Genomic DNA, 22,108 nt, shown 5'->3' with positions numbered 1-22,108 from the left:
GATACAAGGTAACCTTTGTCAGATTGAAATCCACAAGTGAGGGGAAACGCAAGCAGAAACAAAATTAATTTTTCAGGTTGAGCCTTTTTGATTTGTGCTGGTGTTCACTTATCAAATAACATTTGTTAAAGAAAAAAAAAAAACTTGAGCCAGGGCATTAGTAGCGCACACCTTTAATCCCAGCACTCGGGAGGCAGAGGCAGGTCAATCTCTATGAGTTCGAGACCAGCCTGGTCTACAAGAACTAGTTTCAGGACAGCCTCCAAAGCCACAGAGAAACCCTGTCTCAAAAAAAAAAACAGAGAGAGAGAGAGAGAGAGAGAGAGAGAGAGAGAGAGAGAGAACTTGAACACAAAATAAAAGGCAATATCTGGAATATGACCATCCTAAATGCTATCAGTCACAAAATCTCACCTATTTGTACATTCATTCAGTAAATACTTAAGGAACACACAGTGCTGTTGACACTCTTCCGGGTGGTGTACTGGACAGTCCTGAACTTCTGTGTCTGTGTGCAGACAGAAAACAGTGGAGCTGCTGTGTAACTCAGGGCAAGTGGTGTGATGTGCTAGGAATGGAGGCAAGGTAAAGAAAGCCAGAGGCGCCATTTCAAATGGACTGCAAAGCCTTCCTTCTGCCTTCCATGCCTAAATGACCACAAAGCACTTTGACACCTGACACTTCTGTTTTGTTTGGGGGTTTTTTGGTTTATCTGAGGTATAGTCTTACTATGTAGCCTTGAATAGTTTGGGACTCTCTATGTATTCTAGGCTGGCCTGGAACTCACAGAGAGAAATCTGCCTGCTTCTGGCTCCCAACTGCTGAGTTTAGAGATATGGATCAGAAGTGAGACTTTTTGATCTCATCCTTTCTGAACTTAATAAAAAAACATCACCCAGTCCCACAAGTGCAGCTCTGACCTAAGTAAGGTCTCCAGGTTGTGGTGCTGGCCTTACCTCTATGTTCCAATCCCATGCTGCCACAAAAAAAACCTGTGGGAGACAACTCACCCAGTAAAGACATGAAGACCTGAGTTCAGTCCCTAGAACACATGTACTGAAATGTCAAGTGTGGTAGTACACACATGAGAACACACATGCATGCATGTGCACACCACACACAGAGACACACAAAGATGGACAGCACCTGAGATAGTATTCGCAAGGCTATCCTCAGGTTTCCATATGTACACACATGCACATCTCATTCATATGTACATGCACACACAAATATGTACATACAGGCATACACAAGAAGGAAGGAAGGAAGGAAGGAAGAAAGGAAGGAAGGAAGGAAGGAAGGAAGGAAGGAAGGAAGGAAGGAAGCCAAACTTATTTTCCCTCTTTGCACCATACACCCATCAAACCTGGTTTGCTGAGAGTGCTTGTTTTGCAAGCACAAAGACCTGTTTGAAATCCACAGCACACATGTAAAAAGTCAGGTCCAGCTGCATGTGCCTCTAGCCCTGGCATTGGGAGGTGAAGACAGACACATCCCAAGAACACACTGGCTAGCCAGGCTAGCAGAAATGGTACATTCTGATTCACCGAGAAACCTTGACAGAAGGCTTTTTGACAGACATCGAAAGGAAGACACCTAAAGTCATACTCTGACCTCGGATGTATATATATGCACCAGCACATCCAAATGCATTCATTACACACACACACACACACACACACACACACACACACACACACACACACCACATTTCCAGAAATTCCTAAATGACTTAAAGATTTGATGCTTTTCCATCTTCATTTCACCATAGGAAAGTTCTAATAGTTCTTTCTCCAAAATGGTCCCTACCCACCCCTCTGCACTCATTCTCACTATCATGTTATTTAAAAGTGGCTGGGGGACTCAGGAAATGACTCAGCAGGTAAAAAGGCACTGCTGTCAAGCCTAAGGACATGAATTCAATCCCAGGACCCACAGGTTAAAGGAAAAAACAGACCCTCAAAATCTGTCTCCTGTTTTGAGAGCCCATCCCTTGTGAAGGGATGCTCTCTTGACCTGGTCACCTGGGGAAGGGCCTAGGCCTGGCCCAGGATGATGTGGTAGACTTTGGGGAGCCCCTTTTGAGGGCCTGGGGAATGGAGGGGGGATGGCTAGGGGCAGGTGGGATGTTGGGGGTAGGGGAGGGAGAGGGAGAAGGGATTGACATCTGAAGCAAGCTTGTTCCTAATTTGAAATAATAAAATAAAATAAAATAAAAGATACTCCAAAAAAAAAATCTGTCTCCTGACCTTTATACACACACCATGGCACACACATGCCCTGCTCTCGCTCTCTCTCTCTCTGTCTCTCTGTCTCTCTGTCTCTCTGTCTCTCTGTCTCTCTGTCTCTGTCTCTGTCTCTGTCTCTCTCTCTCTCTCTCTCTCTCTCTCTCTCTCTCTCTCACACACACACACACACACACACACACTAAAAATGTAATTTTAAAAGTAATAATAATAATAGCAACTAGAGAGGCTGTGGGAATGATTTGATGAGTATAGTGCTTCCTGTGCAAGCATAAGGTGCTGGTCCCCAGCAGTCCTGTAAAAGATAGGTGCTTGGTATACAAGTCTATAACCCCAGCAAAGGAGACAGACAGGCCAATCCCAGGGGTTCTCTGCTAGCCAGTCTAGCTGAAAGGGTGTGCTCCAGGTCAAGTGAGTGACCTGGTACTGAACCCCCAACATAGGAAAGAAGATAGAGGAAGACACTCCTACGAACAAATAAATGATTAAACAAACAAAAGTAACTGGAAGTTTTGGAAGACATTTCTCCCGCTCAACTGCTGAACCCAATGACAAAGTCCAGATCACACTAATCCCCTGAGCCTGGCTTCACATCCTCTAAGGTGTGGCCCTATCAAACCTACCAGTCCAGCTGCTCAGTTACAGTCTGAACTGTGCCCCCGACACGAGAGAAAGTGGATGCCCTAAACACTGGGACTTCAAAACGAGACTATATTTGGAGATAAGCCTATTCCTATTCATTTAAATGGTGTCTTTAAAGGTACCATTGATATGCAAGGAACAGTGGCCCTGTGCATACAATCTGAGAAGGGTCCATGTACAGTCTGGAAAGGAAGCCTCAGGAGTAGTCAAACTTCCTCGGCGTGTGTGTGTGTGTGTGTGTGTGTGTGTGTGTGTGTGTGTGTGTGTGTGTACATGGACATGCATGAGTTGTGTGTGTGATAGGAAATATTATTTTAAGGTGTGTGACTTTTGTTTATGCTCCATTTGTTTAACTCTGTAAAGCTGTGATTCTTTGCTTGTCTAAAACACCGGATGGTTTAATAAAGAGCTGAATGGCCAATAGTGAGGCAGGAACAAGGATAGGTGGGGCTGGCAGGGCTGGCAGAGAATAAATAGTAGGAGAAAGGTGGAAGGACAGGAACAAGAGAACAAGAAGAGGGGGATGCCAGGGGCCAGCCACACAGCCACACAGCTACACGGCAATCCACGGAGTAAGAGGAAGGTTTACAGAAATAAGAAAATAGGACAAAAAATAGATAGAATAATCTAAAGATAAGAAAAGTTGGCTAGAAACAAGCCAAGTTAAGGCCCGGTACTCATAACAAAGAATAAGCCTCTGTGAGTGATTTACTTGGGAGCTGGGTGGCGGGCCCCCAAGTGTGGTGTGTGTGTGTGTGTGTGTGTGTGTGTGTGTGTGTGTGTGTGTGTGTGCTCGAGCGCACGCGCGCGCGGCGCGCGCGCGCGCGCGAGAGAGAGAGAGAGAGAGAGAGAGAGAGAGAGAGAGAGAGAGAGAGAGAGAGAGAGAGAGCACGGGGATGTAGACGCCAGAAGGTCAGTCTTGGGTGTCATTCCTCAGGCACTGTACACCTTGGCTTTCTTTGTTTGTTTTGTCTTTTGAGATAGGCACTCTCTTTGGCCTAGAGCTCACAGAATGGATCTACCTGTCCTTACCTCCTCATGATAGGATTACAGTCAAAACCAGCATGTGGAATATTCCTTTACACTGTGTGAATATATGTCACTGTGATTGGTTTAATAAAGACGCTGACTGGCCAATAGCTGGACAGGATAAGGTTAGGAGAGAGAGCCAGTCAGAGGACACTGGGAAGAAGAAGGGCAAAGTCTGAGGAGTTGAGAGCAGTTGCAGAAAGAAACCAGATGAACATGCCATGTTGAAGGAAGATACTGCCACATGGCATCGGGTAGATAAGAAATATGGTTAGTTTAAAATGTGAGAATAGTCGGGCGTTGGTGGCGCACGCCTTTAATCCCAGCACTTGGGAGGCAGAGGCAGGTGGATCTCTGTGAGTTCAAGGCCAGCCTGGTCTCCAGAGAGAGTGCCAGGATAGGCTCCAAAGCTACACAGAGAAACCCTGTCTCAAAAAAAAAAAAAAAAAAAAAAAAAAAAAAAAAAAAAAGTAAGAATAAGCTAGTAACAAGCCTAAGCTATCAACCAAGCATTTATAATTAATATTAATCTGTTCATTTATTTTGAAGCTGGCAGTCCTGACAAAAACTCCACCTACATCACCATGCCCAACTATTTTTTTTTGCTTGGGTTCTGGGGATCAAACTCAGGTCCACAAGCTTATGAAGCAAGCATTTTACCAACTGAGCTATCTCTGGAACCCTAAATTCCTAATTTTTTTAAGCAGCTAAGTCGGAGAATAGTTTCACTGTAACAGCTCTAGCAAACTAATACTTGATTCCAGTATATTTATTTCCTCCTGGACCACATTAGAAAAGGCACATTAATTCTTGCTACAAGCTTTTATCCATGGTTCTTGCTGTAATTTTTTCATCCTTTGTTTGAAATCACAGGGTTTTTCAAGTACAGCAAACTTTGGTCCAAATCCCATCCATTCACTTAATAACCACCTATCACTGACTGTCTCCTCTTCGACTCTTTTTCTCATGCTTAAAACAGGTATTTATTATTTTGGTCAGTGTGTTGGTTAAGTGAGTCAGTATACATGATATGCTTAGCACACCAATGATGGTAGTTATCATTACTATTTTTCAAATCTGGGTTTAATACTTGATAGTTAAATATTCTTACATCTTGGGCTCACCAACCTAACCTGAAGAAAACAAAGAAAGGGGACAATCTTGAAGTCAGGTTTGGAGCCCCCTCCCAGAGGGCTTTGGCTGCCTAAGAACAGCCAAAGAGTGAAAAGTTGGTGTGACAAGCCATGGGAGCCGTGCAGAGTTTTTAAGCAAAGTGGGATATCAGAGATGGCAGCTGTGTGCAAGCAGGTAAGTGGGACACCACAACAGTCAAGGTCACGAACAGCTGAGCCTGAGTGGCATCTACAGAATGAAAGGGGGGTGCTATTCAGGGAAATGATTCAGAAGTATAACCCATAGGGCTGGCAGTGAACCAAAACCCAGAGAACACACAGACGGACCACTGCAAGGCTGACAGTGTAGGGTGCATCATGAACAGAATTAAGCAAGCCAGCTGGAGACAGGGGGAGTTTGAGTTTCCTGTTCTGCTGCTGGCCTGCATCTCACCTCTTCCCTGCAACTGACGAGAGCCATCACTGCCCCACCAACTTCAAGAAGGCATCCCACAATCCGTTCATAAACAGGAACCTTTACTTACATTTTAAAGAGGGACCCCCCCTCACCAAAGTGAGATACCATAAACTTTGGGACTTAGATAATGTATGAAGTATAGACCGTGGCCCCTGAATATTGCTGCCACATTGTACCTCCTGAGTGACAGCCAGCTGTGATCTGTCACCATGTCCTAGATATTTAATTTGTGTTGCATGTAAGAGTCCCTCTTATCTTAGTGCTGGATGCTGTTCAACACCATGAGTAAACAAACAAAACTGTTTTCCTTGGTTGTTCAAGAGATAGAGAACTTTGGTCCAGGATGACAAGCTCGTAAGGCCCTACTCCACCCTGCCTCTGCCATCTTGGATCAAGTTCGTCTGACATGACACTATTTCGAGGGTAAATTCAGCAGCCTGGCCCAGACAACTGGAATTTTAGTTCTCCTCTGAACCTTGCCTTCCATCTCAGACTGAACCCACCTTCTTGCCCTTATCAGAGGTAAGAAACACTTTCCTGATCCCTTCCCACAGGCAGCCATTCCAGCAAGAAAATGAATTGGTTTTGCTAATTTCTACATTGTAGAGTGTTTGTTAAACCAAAACTCATGGAGCAACTGTGTGTTAGGATGTGGGGGGGTGGAGACAAAGAAAGGAGGAGGGTGAAGTCAGAAATACCCCATTCTCATCCTCTAGGATGGGAATTCTTCCATCATCTTTGGTCATAGGCCAAGTCACCATGAGTCACCTTGCAGCTCGGGGCCTTTTAAACTCGGGGAAACCTCCCAGGGTTTCTTTTGAATTTGGAATTCCACAGCAAGTGGTCCAAATATTTTAAAGGATGTAGGGTGTATGAAATCCAGCACATATACCCCATTGATTCTCACAGGCACAGTTTCTAGCCATGCACTTTTCTAAGGCACAGGTAAACTTTAAGGGAGGTTTTTGTTTCAGTCATCATGGTGCTGAATTCGGAATCACTGGGTAGATCTGTACTCTTCTTCACTTGATTATCCATCCTTGGCTTACACTCATGGTACATATACTTATTCACACTACTCAACCAAACACTGCAAAATACCTTAAGAAGAAATAGGCAAGACAGTTCTGTGGGTAAAGGCACATGTCACCAAACCTAATGACCTCAGTTTGAGCCCCAGAATACACATGGTAGAAGGAGACCACTGAATCCCACAAGGTGTCCTCAAACCTACACATACACACACACACACACACACAATATATATATGCATGTGTGTACATATATACAAATGTATGTAAGTGTCATAAAAGGGTTATCAAGAAGAAACCCGTCATGATATAGCCACTATGAAAATTGGTATGGCAGAGCTTCAAAAAGTTATACATGGAGCCAGCAAGATGGCTCAGCAGGTAAAACCACTTGCTCCAGTAAGTTCAATCCCCAGAACCCACAGAGGAAGGGAGAGAACTGACTCCTGAAATTCTGGCTTCCACTGTGCCATGCACACAGGCTGACAATAATAATAATTCAAATTTAGCATTAATAGTCATATACAAAATTACCGTATGATCTCGCAATTTAACTTCTGGGTGTCCAGACAAAAGTACTTAAAGCAAAGATTAAACAGACACTTATCTACACAGGTTCATAGCATAAAGCTTACAACTTTGATTTCAAACATAATTTTACCATAATTTTTATAGCATTTTGAGATATTTAAAGATCTATTAGAAGAAAACTTCTCTTACGGATAAAAGAAGAAAAATAGAATGGCTCCTTCTTTGACGGCCTGCACTTTTAAAACTCTTAGCAATGATGGAGGCTATGATGAAGACATAAAGAGACAAGCAACCAGAGAAAAGCCGTGAAAGTCATTTGAATAAGTACAGGTAGAGAGTTTACGGTGGGGTATTTTGATGATTTCTGAATCTTTGCATGGCCTATAGAAAGTTTCCAACATGGCCGGGCGTTGGTGCACGCCTTTAATCCTAGCACTCGGGAGGCAGAGGCAGGTGGATCTCTGTGAGTTCGGGACCAGCCTGGTCTACAAGAGCTAGTTCCAGGACAGACTCCAAAGCCACAGAGAAACCCTGTCTCGAAAAAAAAAAAAAAAAGTTTCCAACATGAGCATTTAGTATTGCAGATATTCTGCACACTGATCTGCATGCCATGGCTCCTTGCAGGGCATGCTGATGGGTGTACATTGTAATAGCTTAAGGTGTTCCCCCCAAAAGAACAGATATTTGCCCTCTTGAGGTGATGTTATGCACTTTGAGAATGTACCATTTATAGCATGAACCTCTTTCCATTGGGTGCTATTCAAGAAGCAAAACTTAACCAAAATAGTCAGAGGGCCTTGGAGTGGACATGAATTACATGGTGCATTTTATTCTTACCTAGCCAAATAGACTCATTTTTATTCCTCTCCTTAAGTGATAGCACAGAGCCTGTAGGAAATGCAGGCTGGAAAGGGATTGTGAGACATTTCTACAAAGTAACCAAGGAGATCAAATACGCAAATGTTTTTAGATATCATTCTGGAGGTTGCCTCTGAAACCAGATATTTTGGTTAACTTATTAGCTCACTCTGAACTATCAGGGATAGTCGGTGGGTTTACACAAGGCTCCCTTCTTGAGAGGCAGCAGCAGTGGGCCTGTACCAGGGGAGTGGGAATTCTCCCAAAGTTTATCTTTCCAACATGGAGGGAAAGGTTCTGAGGGGGCAAAAGGAAATTTGTAACCATACCTATAGCATCTGCTATTGTTTCCGAAAAGGACATAGAAAGTAAATGGCCAGCTCTTACCAAAACTTAGACCAATCACACCTGTGACTCCAGTCTTTGATGTCCAAAGCACTTTGCTGTGGTCTCCTTCAAATGTGTATTAGCATGGTGGTTATTAAGAAAATCTGTATCAGTTAACTATGAACAGGGAGTAAGTAGTAGCCAATAAATACTCAGCCCAAGAAGTAAAAGGGTAGAAACCAGCCTCTCCCATTGACACGTTCATGTAACTGGCCTGGTGGCAAGTCTAGATTCTACCACATAATACTATCTGGGTGACTGTGAGCCAACCGCTCAGATCTCCTGAGTCTATAAAATATGGCTGAGTACAATGCACCTAAAATGCTAATATGAGGAAGATGTGAGCTCTTGCAGGTTCACCTCCTCAAACAAGTGTTTATAAACATTAATTTCAAGTCCAGTATTTTTCTCCATGAAATACTTGAGGCCCCACAGTTCCAAACCACGGATACAAGCCCATACAAGCTTCTTCACCCACCCTGGGCAGACATGATGCTCTCTGAGCCCATGAAAGATCTCATAACCCTGAATATGTCCATCAAAAGAGGCTGTGTTCCCCTCTGAGATATGCCCATGCCCTCCTTCCATGAAGAGTAATGGAAAGTCAATATACTGTTTCAAAGAATTGCCAAGCCACCAAAACTTTTGCTTCATAAATCCCAGTTACCTACTTGTAAGTAAACTTCAAACCTTAGTTAAATTGAGAGCTATGCAAACCTTAGCTCTGAATAAAACTCCCCATTTCCCATTCTGACAATATCATCCAAAGGCACAAATAACACTTAGATCCCAAGTAGAAGCATTCACCCTCTCACCCTCAGAAGTTCAACATCAGGCCAAGGAGATCGAAAGGTGAAGTTCAGCATGGGCCTCAGAATCTTCTCAGTTAGCTGAGGGGAAGAGACCAAGAGGCCGCCAGGTGAGTGCCAATCATTAACCAAAAGAAAACAGTCTTCAGGAGGGATTTATGGTTGCTCTCTGAACAATCTGCAAGCCTTCCTGGAGATAATGCTCCCAGGAGTCTACAGCTTTGGGGAAGATTGCTTTCTGTGTTCTGAGAACAGCATCTTTTTTTCTGAAAGTAAAGGACAAGTTCCCCCTTTTCCTTCCTAAACTAAACAGGCCAGTATCTTAATAATTGTTATGCTGACCCTGGCCCTACCTGTACACAAGGAGGAATGCCACTAAGTGCACAACCTCAGATGTGTTGCGAACTAACAGTGACTCATCCTAAAATGACTCTGTCCCTTCAGGACTTGGCACCTGTACCCTGCCCAGCTGTGTCCTTAACCCACAAAATGTTAGAGAGATGGTGGAGGGAGTAGAAGGCACACTGTATTCTCAAACCAAATAAAAACATGTTTACATGACATGTGGTTTAAGTTTTTCTCTATCAGAGATAATTAAGGGCGGTGACTGGGATTGGAATTTTTTCTGTTTTGTTATCCAAATAACCTATTGTCCAACAGTGGTCCCCAACCTTCCTAATGCTGCCACCCTTTAATACAGTTCCTCATGCTGTGGTAACCCCCAACCATAAAATTGTTTTCATTGCTACTTCGTAACTGCAATTTTGCTACTGTTATGAACCATAAGTAAATATCTCATATGCAGGATATCTGATATGCCATTCCTGTGAACGGATCATTTGACCCGTCCAACAGGGCTTCAACCCACATGTTGAGAACTACTGGACTAAGAGAAACCAAAAACATTCCATCCAACCAGGCACTGCATTTCTTTAGATACTAGATTCAAATTGAGAATGCACATATTGCCAAGTGCTTAAGATTTACATAATAAATGTCACATCCTCTTTGGGCCAGCACCTTTGCCCATTGTAGCCAGTTCACTAAGGCCTGTGTAGAATATTTCTAATCCATTCCATCTCAAAACATGCTTTCACTTGGACAAAACCTTTCAAACACTTCAAATAGATTGTTATGAACCTGAAGATTCTACCACATCATCAAATCAATGTTTCTCTCATAAAATGGCCATTCATAAATTTTAGCTTTACAGAGATAATATGAGAATTACCTAGCGTATGCTATAAAATATTTCAATTTACTCATATATTTTCCCACAAAAATGCAGTTTCATGTTTACCCTTGGTGAGAAAATATACCTTTAAACCCACCCATCAAACTTCCTTGGAAATTTCTACCTTAGGGTACCACCATTCTCCATCACTGGCTAAAGATAAATTCATACATTAGAATTACAAGGTCTTCATCACCCATCATATGCTCCCTCCACCAGTATCTTAGTTCTTTGTGGGCCTTTAAGGCAAACAGGCATGATATATGCTATTACCAAAATATTAAAACACCCTGGATCCCACCCTCCAAAAACAAACAAACAAAAACTGTCCTAAAATATTTTTGCCACAGAACAAATGTCATTATTTAAACAGCAGACAACTCCCAAAGTAAGAATATGGGAGAGGAACCTGTTGAGGACAGTTTAGCACTTAAGAAACCTTTTCATGGGCCAGAGAGATAGCTCGGCAGTTAAGAACACTGGCTGCTCATCCAGAGGTGGTAAGTTCAAGTCCCAGTAACCACATGATGGCTCACAACCATCCATAGTAGGATCTGATGCCCTCTTCTGGCATATAAAGACCTACATTTAGATAAAGAGTACTCATAATCGTTGAATAAATAAGTCTAAGAAATAGAATACCTTTTCATATTAAATATCAAATGATAAAAGTATACCTTTGTGTTTGAAGATTCAAGTGACACAAATATGTAAAAGCAAATCAACCGTCTCCAGCAGTAAGCAATGATAATGCCCCAGTATGTGAGAGCATCAGAAGGCTGATCGGCTTCCTTTTGAGGTTACATGATAAGGAGCAGTAAGCAGCCTCTTTCTCTAGAGCTCGCCGTCTGACCTCGTGGCAGGAGGAGCCAGTCCTCGGCCTCGGCCTCCTTTATAAAGCTGGTTCTCTTCTTGCCAGCTAAGTGGGCAGAGGGGGCGGGGAAGCCCAGCTCGCCTAAAATACACTCTATGCTCATCCTCGGGTTCGATTGGGGGTGCGTGGGCACCGAGAAGGGCCAGAGAAGGCGAAGGGGACAGGGAGGACTAAGTTTGTGGACTTTTTCCGCACGCTGGAAATTCCCAGGCCAAAAAGGTACCGACCCGAGTCCCGGACATTCCCCCGCGAGGGCCAGCTCCAAGACCTGGACCGGAGCCGCGCGGAGGATCGAGAAGCTGCCGCTCAATGCGGTTTTCGGGGCGCCCGGTCCCAGAGTCCTGGGAATCTAGGGGTTAGGACTCCTCGTTAGAATAGTCTCTACAAATGTCACCTTTTCACTGTGGCTTCTTAGGGTGAAACTGAAATTGTCTGAAGGATTACTTCCCCCAGTACAGCTTCGTGAGCATGGCAATCAGAAAGTGGCATCTCTGCTGTGTGTTCATAATCTGCAACACAAATGAAACAGGGCTTCTTAGCAGGACGAATGCTGGTTCAGGTGATGGGGGAAGTGGGCTTAACTGCGGGCAAGCCATTGCACAACACCGAAGGGGTTTCTCCTGACTTCAGTTTCACTGCTCGGTTTTGGAACACCCGCTGCAATAGTTTCAGGACTATTCTTTTCTTTCATCATCTCCAGGCATTCGTTGTGACAGTCTAGTTTTGTGATTACATAGGAAACACCCAGTGTCCTTCTGGGGCAGTAAGAATGTTCATCTACAGCACGTAACTTCAGATCCTTAAAGCTCAAGAGGCCTGACTAGCTCTCGTTTGATTAAAAAATAACTAAAAGGGAAATTTTGTATGTGTATAATGCATCTCGGTTAGCATTTTTAAAAATCACTTATTTATATGTGTATTGGCGTTTTGCCTGTGTGTGGGTGTTCCAGGAACTGTAATTGCAGACAATTGTGAGCCATGTGGGTGCTGGGAACTGAACCCAGGTCCTCTGGAAGAGCAGTCAGTGCTCCTAATGACTGAGCTGAGCCATCTCTCCAGCCCCCTCGGTTAGCTTTTTTTTTTTTTTTTTTTTAGATAAATATTCCACCAGGCGGTGGTGGCACACCACACCTTTAATCCCAGCATTCAGGAGGCAGAGGCAGGCAGATCTCTGAGAGTTCAAGGCCAGCCTCCTGAGTGAGTTCCAGGACAGGCTCCAAAGCTACACAGAGAAACCCTCTGAGAGTGCACCGCAGGGCGCGCGGGGGGGGGGGATCCTAAAATGAGTTTCTGGCAGTTCTGTCTCAGAGAAGCCCACACCAAAAAGTGTGTCTTTTTTTTTTCTAAGCGCTTGTTTTTCTTTTAATCGTCGTGCTTGAAAATCTATACTTAAAATGTCATTTAATGAAAAAATTGTTTTAAAAGTAAGTGCCCTTTATTTTATTAATTTTGTCTGTTTGTTTTGAGACAGGGTTTCCTCTGTGTAGCCCTAGCTTTCCTGAAACTCGCTCTTGTGGACCAGACTGGCCTTGAACTCACAAAGATCCACCTGCCTCTGCTTCCCAAATGCTGGGATTAAAGGCATGCGCCACCATCACTTACCTGGTGAGTCTATTTTAAAAAGATGGGTTAAACTGAACTGATGAAGCTCATTTTTGCTACCCTAGTTTCTGTGTTTTAAACTTCTGCCTTAACAGCTCTCTGATCCTCTACTGCCTCTCAACTGCCCCAGGATTCCCACGTGCCCCCAGCACTCAGGTACTGCAGACCGACATCGAAAGCAGAAACAGCAATTCCAAAATCATATTTATGGTCCACCCATGAAGCAGCTCTTCTGAGTGCACTGACTCTAAATGCAACTTTGTAAGAGGATGAAGGTGTCTTCTTTCTCGTGCCCCCCCCACCCCGTGTTTTTTCCTGACCCCACTCAGCGACTGTCATTTTCTCTCCATCTGGGTCCAGAAACAGGAGACTCGCTTCTACACTAGCACGTGAATATGTAAAAGCTTACCATATTTGTTCTTGCCAAGGACTCTGATTTATCAATCTGGAACTTACCATCTCCAGCCAGGAAAGTCTGTCAAGTGGTATTAATATACTGCGTGGTACGATGGGTCACATACATCTGTCCTGTATCTGCTGAATTATTTTTAATGGCATGGTGTACCTGTGGAGAGGTATGTGCAACTGAGTGCTAGCATGGGGCTAGATATCCTGGAGCTGGAGCCGCAAGTAGCTGTGAGCCTCCTGACAGGAACGCTGGGAACCAAACTTCAGTCCCACTGCAAGAGCCCTGCAAACTCTTAAGTGCTAAGCCATTTCTCCAACTCCGAGAAAGGTTATTCTTAATAGGATAACTTCTAGAAGATATAATTTCCATAGAATGTTATTATTGTGGGCTTTTCCTTTCAAAATACCAGCAAATCAAACATTTCAGTTCAGGAGTCTGGGTCACTCATTATATTTATGCTGTCACTTCAAATATAAATTTTATTTGTATGTGTGTGCGTGTTTTCCTTGTGTATATGTATATACTCCATGTGCATTCGGGTTCCACAGAGGCCAGAAGGGATCAGAAATGCCTCTCCCCCAGACCTGGAATTACAGATAGTTGTGAGCCGCCATGTGGGTGCTGGGAATCAAACCCATGAGACCTCTCCAAGAGCAACAAGTGCTCTTAACTGTTGCCCCATCTCTCCAGCCCCACAAATTCATAGTTTATTTCAACAAAATTGCATATAAACCATTTTAAATATTTTATTATGAGCTCAAACTTCCAACCATAATGGCCAACTGACATAATAAAACTGTTACTAGATAGCACAACTTTAGGCAGACCTTTATCATTAGTAAGGCTATTTAACATATAAAAATATTTCTACTGACAAAAAGACAAACATGGTATGTACTCACTGATATATGAATTTTAGACATAGAGCAAAGGATTACCAGCTTATAATCCTCTTCACCAAAGAAACTAGGAAACATGAAGGACTCTAAGGGATAAATGGTCCCCAGGAATGGAAGTGGCATGAACTCCTGAACTAATTGGGAGCATGAGGGTAGGGGGGAGGGAGCTGCTACAATAAGAGCAAGAGAAGAGGAGTAGAGGAGAGGAAATGGAGGGGCAGAAATATTGAGTTGGGGGAAGAATAGAGGAGAGAGAGCAGGATGAGAGATACCATATCAGAGGGAGCCACTATAGGTCCGAGAAGAGATCTGGAACCAGGGAGATCTCCAGAGACCTACAAGGATGACACAATCTGACAATCCAGGCAATGGTGGAGAGGATAACCTAAAAGCCCTTCCCCTAAAATGAGATTGATGACTTCTCTTTGTGCCATCCTGGGGCCCTCACCCAGTGGCTGATGGAGGCAGGGATGGACATCCACTGAGCCGGGGTCGGGAGTTTGGTTGAAGAGAGGGAGGAATGAAGAACGAAGGGGTCTGTACCAGGTTGGAGAAACCCACAGGAGCAGTTGGCCTGAACAAGGGAGAGCAAAACCCAGATGCTGTCTGGGAGGCCAGTGCAGGACTGATCCAGACCCCTGAACATGGATGTCAGTGAGGGGGGGGGCCTCTGCACTCCAGGGAGCCTCTGGTGGTGGATTGGTTTTTCCCTGGTGCAAGAAGGGACTTTGAGAGCCCATCCCACGTGAAGGGTTGCGCTCTGGTCCTGGACACATGGGGAGGGGTCCAGGACCAGCACAGGAAGATTTGGTGGACTTTGCAGAGCCCCCGTTGAGGGCCCTGCCCTGCCTGGGGAGTGGTGGGTGGATGGGGTGGGGGATGGGCTGGGGGGAGGAGGAATGGGGGTGAGGGGAGGGAGAGGGAGAAGGGACTTGAAGCAAGCTTGTTCCCTAACTAGAACTAATAAATAAATTAATATATATATATATATATATATATATATATATATATATTTCTACTGTCGGCTAGTTTTTTAGAGGCCCTCCCACATTACATGTACTCTGTGATTCTAACTCCAGCGATCACTCAGGATTTGGGTGCTAGGATCAATTATACTATAATCTGTGGATGCTTGACTCCTTTATAGAAAATGGCATAGTATTTGTGTATAACAAACATCCTCCCTTATACTTTAAATCATCTCTAGGTTACTTATAATATCTAATAATATGTAAATGTTATATAAATTGATGTTGCACTTTATTATTACATAGAACGACATGAAAAGTCTATATACAGTTAGCACAGATGCGATATTTTCCCAAATATTTTTATCTGAAGTTGGCTGAAGCTAGTGATATTGAATCTAGACATAAAGACTGTATGTGGTTTAAAAAAAAAGGCTACCAAAATTCTAATGTTCATTTGAATTCAATTGAATTATCTAACGTTCAGTTGAATTATGGTTTGTATCCTTAATTAAAACTTTGTTGTTTTTTAAAACTATGATTCCCCAATCTACCTCAAGACCCAACAATACCACTCTTGGGCATATACCCAAAGGATGCACAATCATACCACAAGAACATTTGCTCAACTATGTTCATAGCAGCATTATTTGTAATATCCAGAACCTGGAACCAACCTAGATGCCCATCAACTGAAGAATGGATAAAGAAACGGTGGTACATTTACACAATGGAGTATTACTCAGCTGAAAAAAAAAAAATGACATCATGAAATTTGCAGGCAAATGGATGGAACTAGAAAAAAACTGTCCTGAGTGAGGTAATCCAGACACAGAAAGAAAAACATAGTATGCACTCAGTCCTAAGTGGATACTAGATAGACATAGAGCAAAGGATAACCAGGCCACAATCCACAACCCCAGAGAAGCTAGGTAAAAAGGAGGCCCCTAAGAGGGTCACACATGGAGGGCCCCAGGAAGGGAAAACAGTTAAGATCTTCTGGGTAAACTGGGAGGGGGGATAGAGGGGAGGGGATGGGAACATGAGGGATCAAGAAGACCGATGTCGGGAGGAGGGTTGGAGGGGCAGAGAACAATGAAAGAGATATCTTGATGGAGGGAGCCATTATGGGGTTAGGGAGAAACCTGGTGCTAGAGAATTCCCACAGTTTCACACAAGGATGACCCCAGCTACGACTCCTAGCAACAGTGGAGAGGATGCCTGAACAGGCCTACGCCTGTAATCTGATAACTGACTACCCTAATCGTCATCATAGAACCTACATCTAGTAACTGATGGAAGCAGATGCAGTGACCCACAGCCAAGCACTGGGCTGAGCTGGAGTTCAGTTGAAGAGAGGGAGGAGGGCTCATATGAACAAGGAGGGTGGGGGTCAAGATCATGATGGGAAAACCACAGACACAGCTGACCTGAGCTAGAGAGAGTTCATGGACTACGGATAGCTGGGGAATCTGCATGGAACCTAACTAGACCCTATGAATGTGGGTGACACTTATGAGGCTTGATCTTTTGGGGGGAGGTGCTGGCAGTGGCACCAGGCACTATCCCAGGGGCATGAATTGGCTTTTTGGAGTCCATTCCCTATGATAGGATACCTTACTCAGCCTTGATACAGGAGGGGGGCGGGGCTTGGTCCTGCCTCAACTTGGTATGCCAGACTTTGTTGACTCCCTCCCAAGGAAGGCCTTACCACCTCTGAGGAGTGGATGGGGGTGGGATGGGGAGGAGGTCGTGAGGCGGGAGAAGGGAAGGGAGGGGTAACTGGGGTTGGTATGCAAAATGAAAACTAATTTTTAAATAAAACCATGATTGTTTTGTATTTATTAAGAGAAATGTGTATTTAAATGCTTTCATCTGACATGCTGAAATTCACAAATATGTGGGACTAACTAGCCTATAAATTTTTTATAAGGTTGAGAAATCCTTATCTGAAGTCCTTAGGACCAGAACCGTTAGATTTTTAGATTATATTAGATTTGGGAATATTTGTGCATGTGTGTGTGTGTGTGTGTGTGTGTGTGTGTGTGTGTGTGTGTGTGATACATATTCACACACAGGTATGTACATAACTCTTAATGTGTCACAAGCCTAAGTAGGAAATGTATGTCTCACATGTACTTTACATATATAACCTGAAGGAAATTTTATGTAAAATTCAGTATGTCTGGTTTCTAAAGATTATTTTTAAGATTTTAAAATCTTGTTGTATATATTTGGGGGTTTTTTGTTTGTTTTGAGACAGTATCTCACCATGTAACTCTGGTTAGTGTGGAAATCACTATGTAAACCAAGCTGGCCTTAAATCCACAGAGATCTGCTTACCACTGCCTCCCAAGAGCTGGGATTAAAAGCAAATGCTATGCCTCATTTTTAGTATTTTATCTGTGTGTGTGTGTGTGTGTGTGTGTGTGTGTGTGTGTGTGTGTGTGGTCTGTATGCCTATGTGTGTGTCTGTGTGTCTGTGTTTGTATATGCATGTGTCTCTGTTTCTGTGTGTGTGTGTGTGTGTGTGTGTGTGTGTGTGTGTGCACGTTTGTGTCTGTGTGTCTGTCTGTTTCTCTGTGTGTGAGTCTGAGTGAATGCCACATAAATGCAGGTGACCCTTGTAGACCGAAGGGGGGCATTGGATCAACCTGTAGCATCAGTTACTGGTGGTTTGTGAGCCACTTGGCATGGGTGCTGGGATTCAGGCTCTGTCCTCTGGAAGAGTAGCAAGCACTGTGAAATCTAAGCCAGATCCCCAGCCCTACATCTGTCTTTTGAGTGTGACCCGTTGATCCAAAAAAGCTTTAGACTTTGGAGAATTTTGAATTTTCAGATTAGAAATCCTCAACCTGTATCTAACTGTTCTGGGAAATATTTAGGTAACATTTTGATTTCTATAAAAATTTCCACACCAGAGCATATAAAGACAAAAGAGGGATGAAAGTGTTAAAAGAGCTTCAAGAAACTGTGCCGTCAAACTGTTAAGATCTTTTGCAAGCAAACTGAAAAGCAAAAACTGAGCAAGGTGACAAGAAAGCAGCTACAGAAATCACTCTAAACCAATGGTGGGAAGTCCTAGAAACTTCACTGGGCAAGGGATTCTCTACCTCCTTCAAAGCCCTCCTTAAGGAAACGTTCAGAAGTTCTCAAAACATACATCCTCCGTATGGAAGCCAAACAAGCTGTAGCTGAGAAGGGTGATGGATTCCAGATACCTTAGTCCAATTCAAACTTGAGTTCTTCCTGTAAAATCGGAGCTAATATCAGCTAATTATTGAATCATGACCAGAATTAAGTACTTGATAAAGTCTTGAGACAATAGATTAGCAATGTTACTCCTCTAGATCAGTCTTTTCTTTGTCATTGTTTCTCAAAATGTGGAACCCTACAACTGCATCAGGATCTCTGGGTATTTATCACAAAGGTTAATTCCATACTTTTTGTCATATACCACAAGCTTAAGGGCCATTTAAAACAAGCAATTTTAACCAGGCCGGTGGCACAGCCACCGGTCCAGTTACTAGAGAAGCTAAGACAGGAAGATGGCAAATGAAAGACTATGTAGGCAACAAACCAAGTTCAAGACCAACCTGTGAACTTATGGAGACTTTCTCTTAAGATAAAAAGTTTAAAAAGGGACTGGGGGTTCAGCTCAGTATGATAGCAAGGCCCCAAAGGTTCAAGTTTCCACCCTGCAAAAATTAAGCTGTCATAACCTATTTAACTTCACTGGCCTGTTCAGACTCCAAAAACAATTATAGAACTTTCCCCAAAATAGTTTGTGAACTTAATGGTCAAGAGTAGTGAATTTTTCACTTTTTGAGGGGTGCGTAAACAGATATAGCTTTAAGTATCTGTCTTCATCTCCCAAGATACCCCAGTGTTTACACATGTCTGTTTAGGAGAAATAAAAGTAAGTTCTAACCTCTCATAATGCAAAAACTACTTATTAAGTGATCCCTAAATTTAATTAAAATCATTTAATATTAATAAGACAAAGTCCAACCTGTTAATTTTGGATATCCAGTAATGGGTTAGGAATGTAACTCGGTAGCCTACATAGTATGGTCCAGGCCCTGGGTTTGAGCCACAGTCCAAAAAGACAAAAGCTGAAAGGAATAGCAGATAGCTAAGTAGTAGCTTTTTACTTCCAAGCATGAGACAATGTATATGTATATTTTTTGCCCAAATCAAAAATATCTGTCATGGATATTTTTAATATCTAATTTTATTAACTTCTGATCTGGTGTAATGTCTAATTTTGGCATATACTTCATGACAGCTAAAAGAGAGAGACTTGGAATTGCTGATGGGAGAAACTCTACAATTTTATGATAGTTGGCAGCATTCTTCACATAAAAGTCAATTCTTAAAACCCACAAGCTCCAGAACATAAAAATAAACGTCTGTTCACATATTTATTTCCAAAAGTGGTTATTCCAGAATAAGTATTCATCACATAAAACTTAGCTGAATCAAGTAAGAAATAATTATCAAATGCGAACACCAATCCAAAGCACAGATTTTATGCTCTTCTGTTTTGCTTCTTTCCTAGATAAAAGCAGGAAATTGGTAGTATCCTTATTACAAAATTCTGACCACACACATTGGCCTTTACAAGTAATTCAGGGGGAAAAAAAGTCAATAGAAACTCCTGAGATACAGCAGTCTTCAGCGTGGCCAAGAAACCTCTGACAATAAAAACACTCTCTATTCCTGAGGAGAGACCCTTGTGCTATTCATAAAGACATGTCCCATTTCCTTTACTAGGTAAGTGGCAAACATAGGACAGCCAACCAAATCTATCCATTCTGTTTACTCAAAACACTTCTCATAGGCTTTAGCACAGAAATCTCCACCCCAGAAGAAGCTGGTTCAAACACACTCATTAGCATCTTTGGTTACAAGGGCAATACAGTGTGTAGATACTGCTAATAAGAGCTCTACGATGGCTAAGTCAAGACTGAAAAGTCCTATAGGTAGATACAAATGCAGTCTACACTGCCTAAGTTCTTTACAAGTCATTATGCAAAGTACAGCTCTTTTCTGAAATGTCAAACATATTGATAGTATCCATCTCACAATGGAGTCAATCACAAACATTCTATACTACCAGTCAATTGGAAAGTCACTGAATGTGATTCCTTTAGTGTACTTGAAGATAGTTAGGTCTCCAAGGGGCATACATAAGATAAGAACATGTCTAATTGGTTCTTCACAATCACTTCATCTGGATGCAGCTTGTGGGGTAGATGATGGGCCAAGGTCATCTCCCAGGCATCAACAAGATAGACTCCAACCCCTGAGAACATCCTCCGAAGAACAGTGTCCAGTTGAAAGTTGTACCAGTCACTGTTGAAAAGGCTCACCTCAGGCCCCAGCTCTTGGGCATTGCCTGTCCGGATGACAACCACAGTCTTAGGGCTTCGGTCCAGGAGCTGGACCACTGCTCGTCGGATGTTCCTGAGCCTGCGAATATATACTTCCAAGGGGAAGGTGCTAAAGTGAGACCATACAGCTATGGCCACCACTGTGTTCTTCCCTCCCACAATCCCATTCAGTTCATTTGCCACATAATGAAGCTCATTACTGAAGACGCTCGTGAATCGGATGGGTGGACCGTGGCAGCGATATTTGAGCAAGATGTTGTGCTTCTGGTCCACTGCGAGGAAAGGACCAACGTTCTTGGGACTCCCCAAGTTAAACTCCACCAAATCTGAAACAAGGAAAAAATCAAATTCATTACAACCTTCAATCTAAACACATACATTCTGAATATTCAAGTGGCTTTGCAAAACAGTTTCAAAAATAGCCGTCCAACAAAGAGGGGCATAAGGAAGTTTTATACTGGGCAGATTCCTCTGTGGATTTCATTGCCAACAAACATCATTACATTCAGAGACTGTGATGTAGTTGAAATGTGAGATCTCTGTGCTACAACACTTGAGAGCTTCCTTGTTTAATAAAAATATATGAGGTCAAAACAAAAAGTAATGCCTATTACCTGTGCCCCATTTTCAATCAATGGACCTTTAGTCTAGTGCCCTAATTATTCAAACATAACATAATAAGCAACATTATCAGTGAAAGAGTCTATATATGTCTAATATGGTTACCTCCATTAAGACAAGAAATCGTGCTATTTTCATAGATCATAGAATGTTTAATTTAAGAATAAAGTTGGCATTCATATATTATCCTTCTAATAGGTGAGTATTTTCTCTTCTAGGATGGGGGCTGTAACTTCTGTTTTATGAGCTCATTTCAGTAACCACACAAATCTTTTGGGAAATCCTGCCATTTGCAAAAACATGAATAAGCCTGGAAGGATGCCACACTAAGTGAAATAAGCCAGACACAGAAAGATAAATATTCCATAACCTTCCTTATATGTAGTAACTTTAAGAGTTTAACTCTCTGGGAGCTGGAGAGATGGTTCAGCGGTTAAGAGCACTGAATGCTCTTCCAGAGGACCTGAGTTCAAATCCCCGTATCCACAACTGTCTGCAACTCCAAGATCTGCACACTCATACAGACATACATGCAGGCAAAACACCAATGCACATAAAAATAAACTAAAAAAAATTTTTTAAGAGTTTAATTCTGAGAGAGGAGAAACTCACTGGAAGTGGGGGAGCATGGAAACAAAGGGGAGTGGTTAACCAAGGACACCTATTCTAATCCAGAAGAGTCAGTTTGTGAGACCTGCTGCACAGCAAGGTGGCTGCAGCTGACAACAGCATATGTCAGAAACACCTGAAGAGACATTAAATGTTCTCACTGCAAATAAATAGTATATGAAGGGAGAGGTGAGTTGCTTGGCTTGACAAGATCATTATATCACTACATCCCATGGTACCCTATAAATACATGCAATTATTTGTCGGTTAAAAATAAACTTTTAAACCAAGAATGGCAGCATATAATTAATACCAGCACTTGGGAGGCTAAGACGGGGGATTACTGAGTTCAAAGCTATCCAGGGCAAAAGAG

At 42.8% G+C, this 22,108-nt stretch overlaps 2 protein-coding genes across 4 annotated transcripts in view; both read right to left on the bottom strand.

Moving 5' to 3' along the window:
• Nfkbiz (NFKB inhibitor zeta) overlaps positions 1-11,437 on the bottom strand; it is a 29,764-nt gene extending 18,327 nt beyond the window's left edge. Inside the window, exons 1-2 of the mRNA XM_027412517.2 lie at positions 11,035-11,437; positions 9,130-9,204 (exon numbers count right to left, since the gene is read on the bottom strand). The gene's annotated coding sequence lies outside the window, so the exon portion shown is untranslated. The remainder of the gene's footprint in view (positions 1-9,129; positions 9,205-11,034) is intronic.
• An 8,062-nt stretch (positions 11,438-19,499) lies between these two features.
• Nxpe3 (neurexophilin and PC-esterase domain family member 3) overlaps positions 19,500-22,108 on the bottom strand; it is a 45,015-nt gene continuing 42,406 nt past the window's right edge. For all 3 annotated transcript variants that reach the window (XM_027412512.2, XM_027412511.2, XM_027412514.2), the window contains one exon: positions 19,500-20,831. In XM_027412512.2, coding sequence (XP_027268313.1) covers positions 20,281-20,831 — 551 coding nt within the window. In that variant the 3' untranslated portion in view covers positions 19,500-20,280. The remainder of the gene's footprint in view (positions 20,832-22,108) is intronic.

Source organism: Cricetulus griseus, chromosome 4 (assembly GCF_003668045.3).
Source record: "Cricetulus griseus strain 17A/GY chromosome 4, alternate assembly CriGri-PICRH-1.0, whole genome shotgun sequence".
In the NCBI taxonomy this organism is placed as follows: domain Eukaryota; kingdom Metazoa; phylum Chordata; class Mammalia; order Rodentia; family Cricetidae; genus Cricetulus; species Cricetulus griseus.
This window is presented reverse-complemented; position numbering and strand designations above follow the sequence as displayed.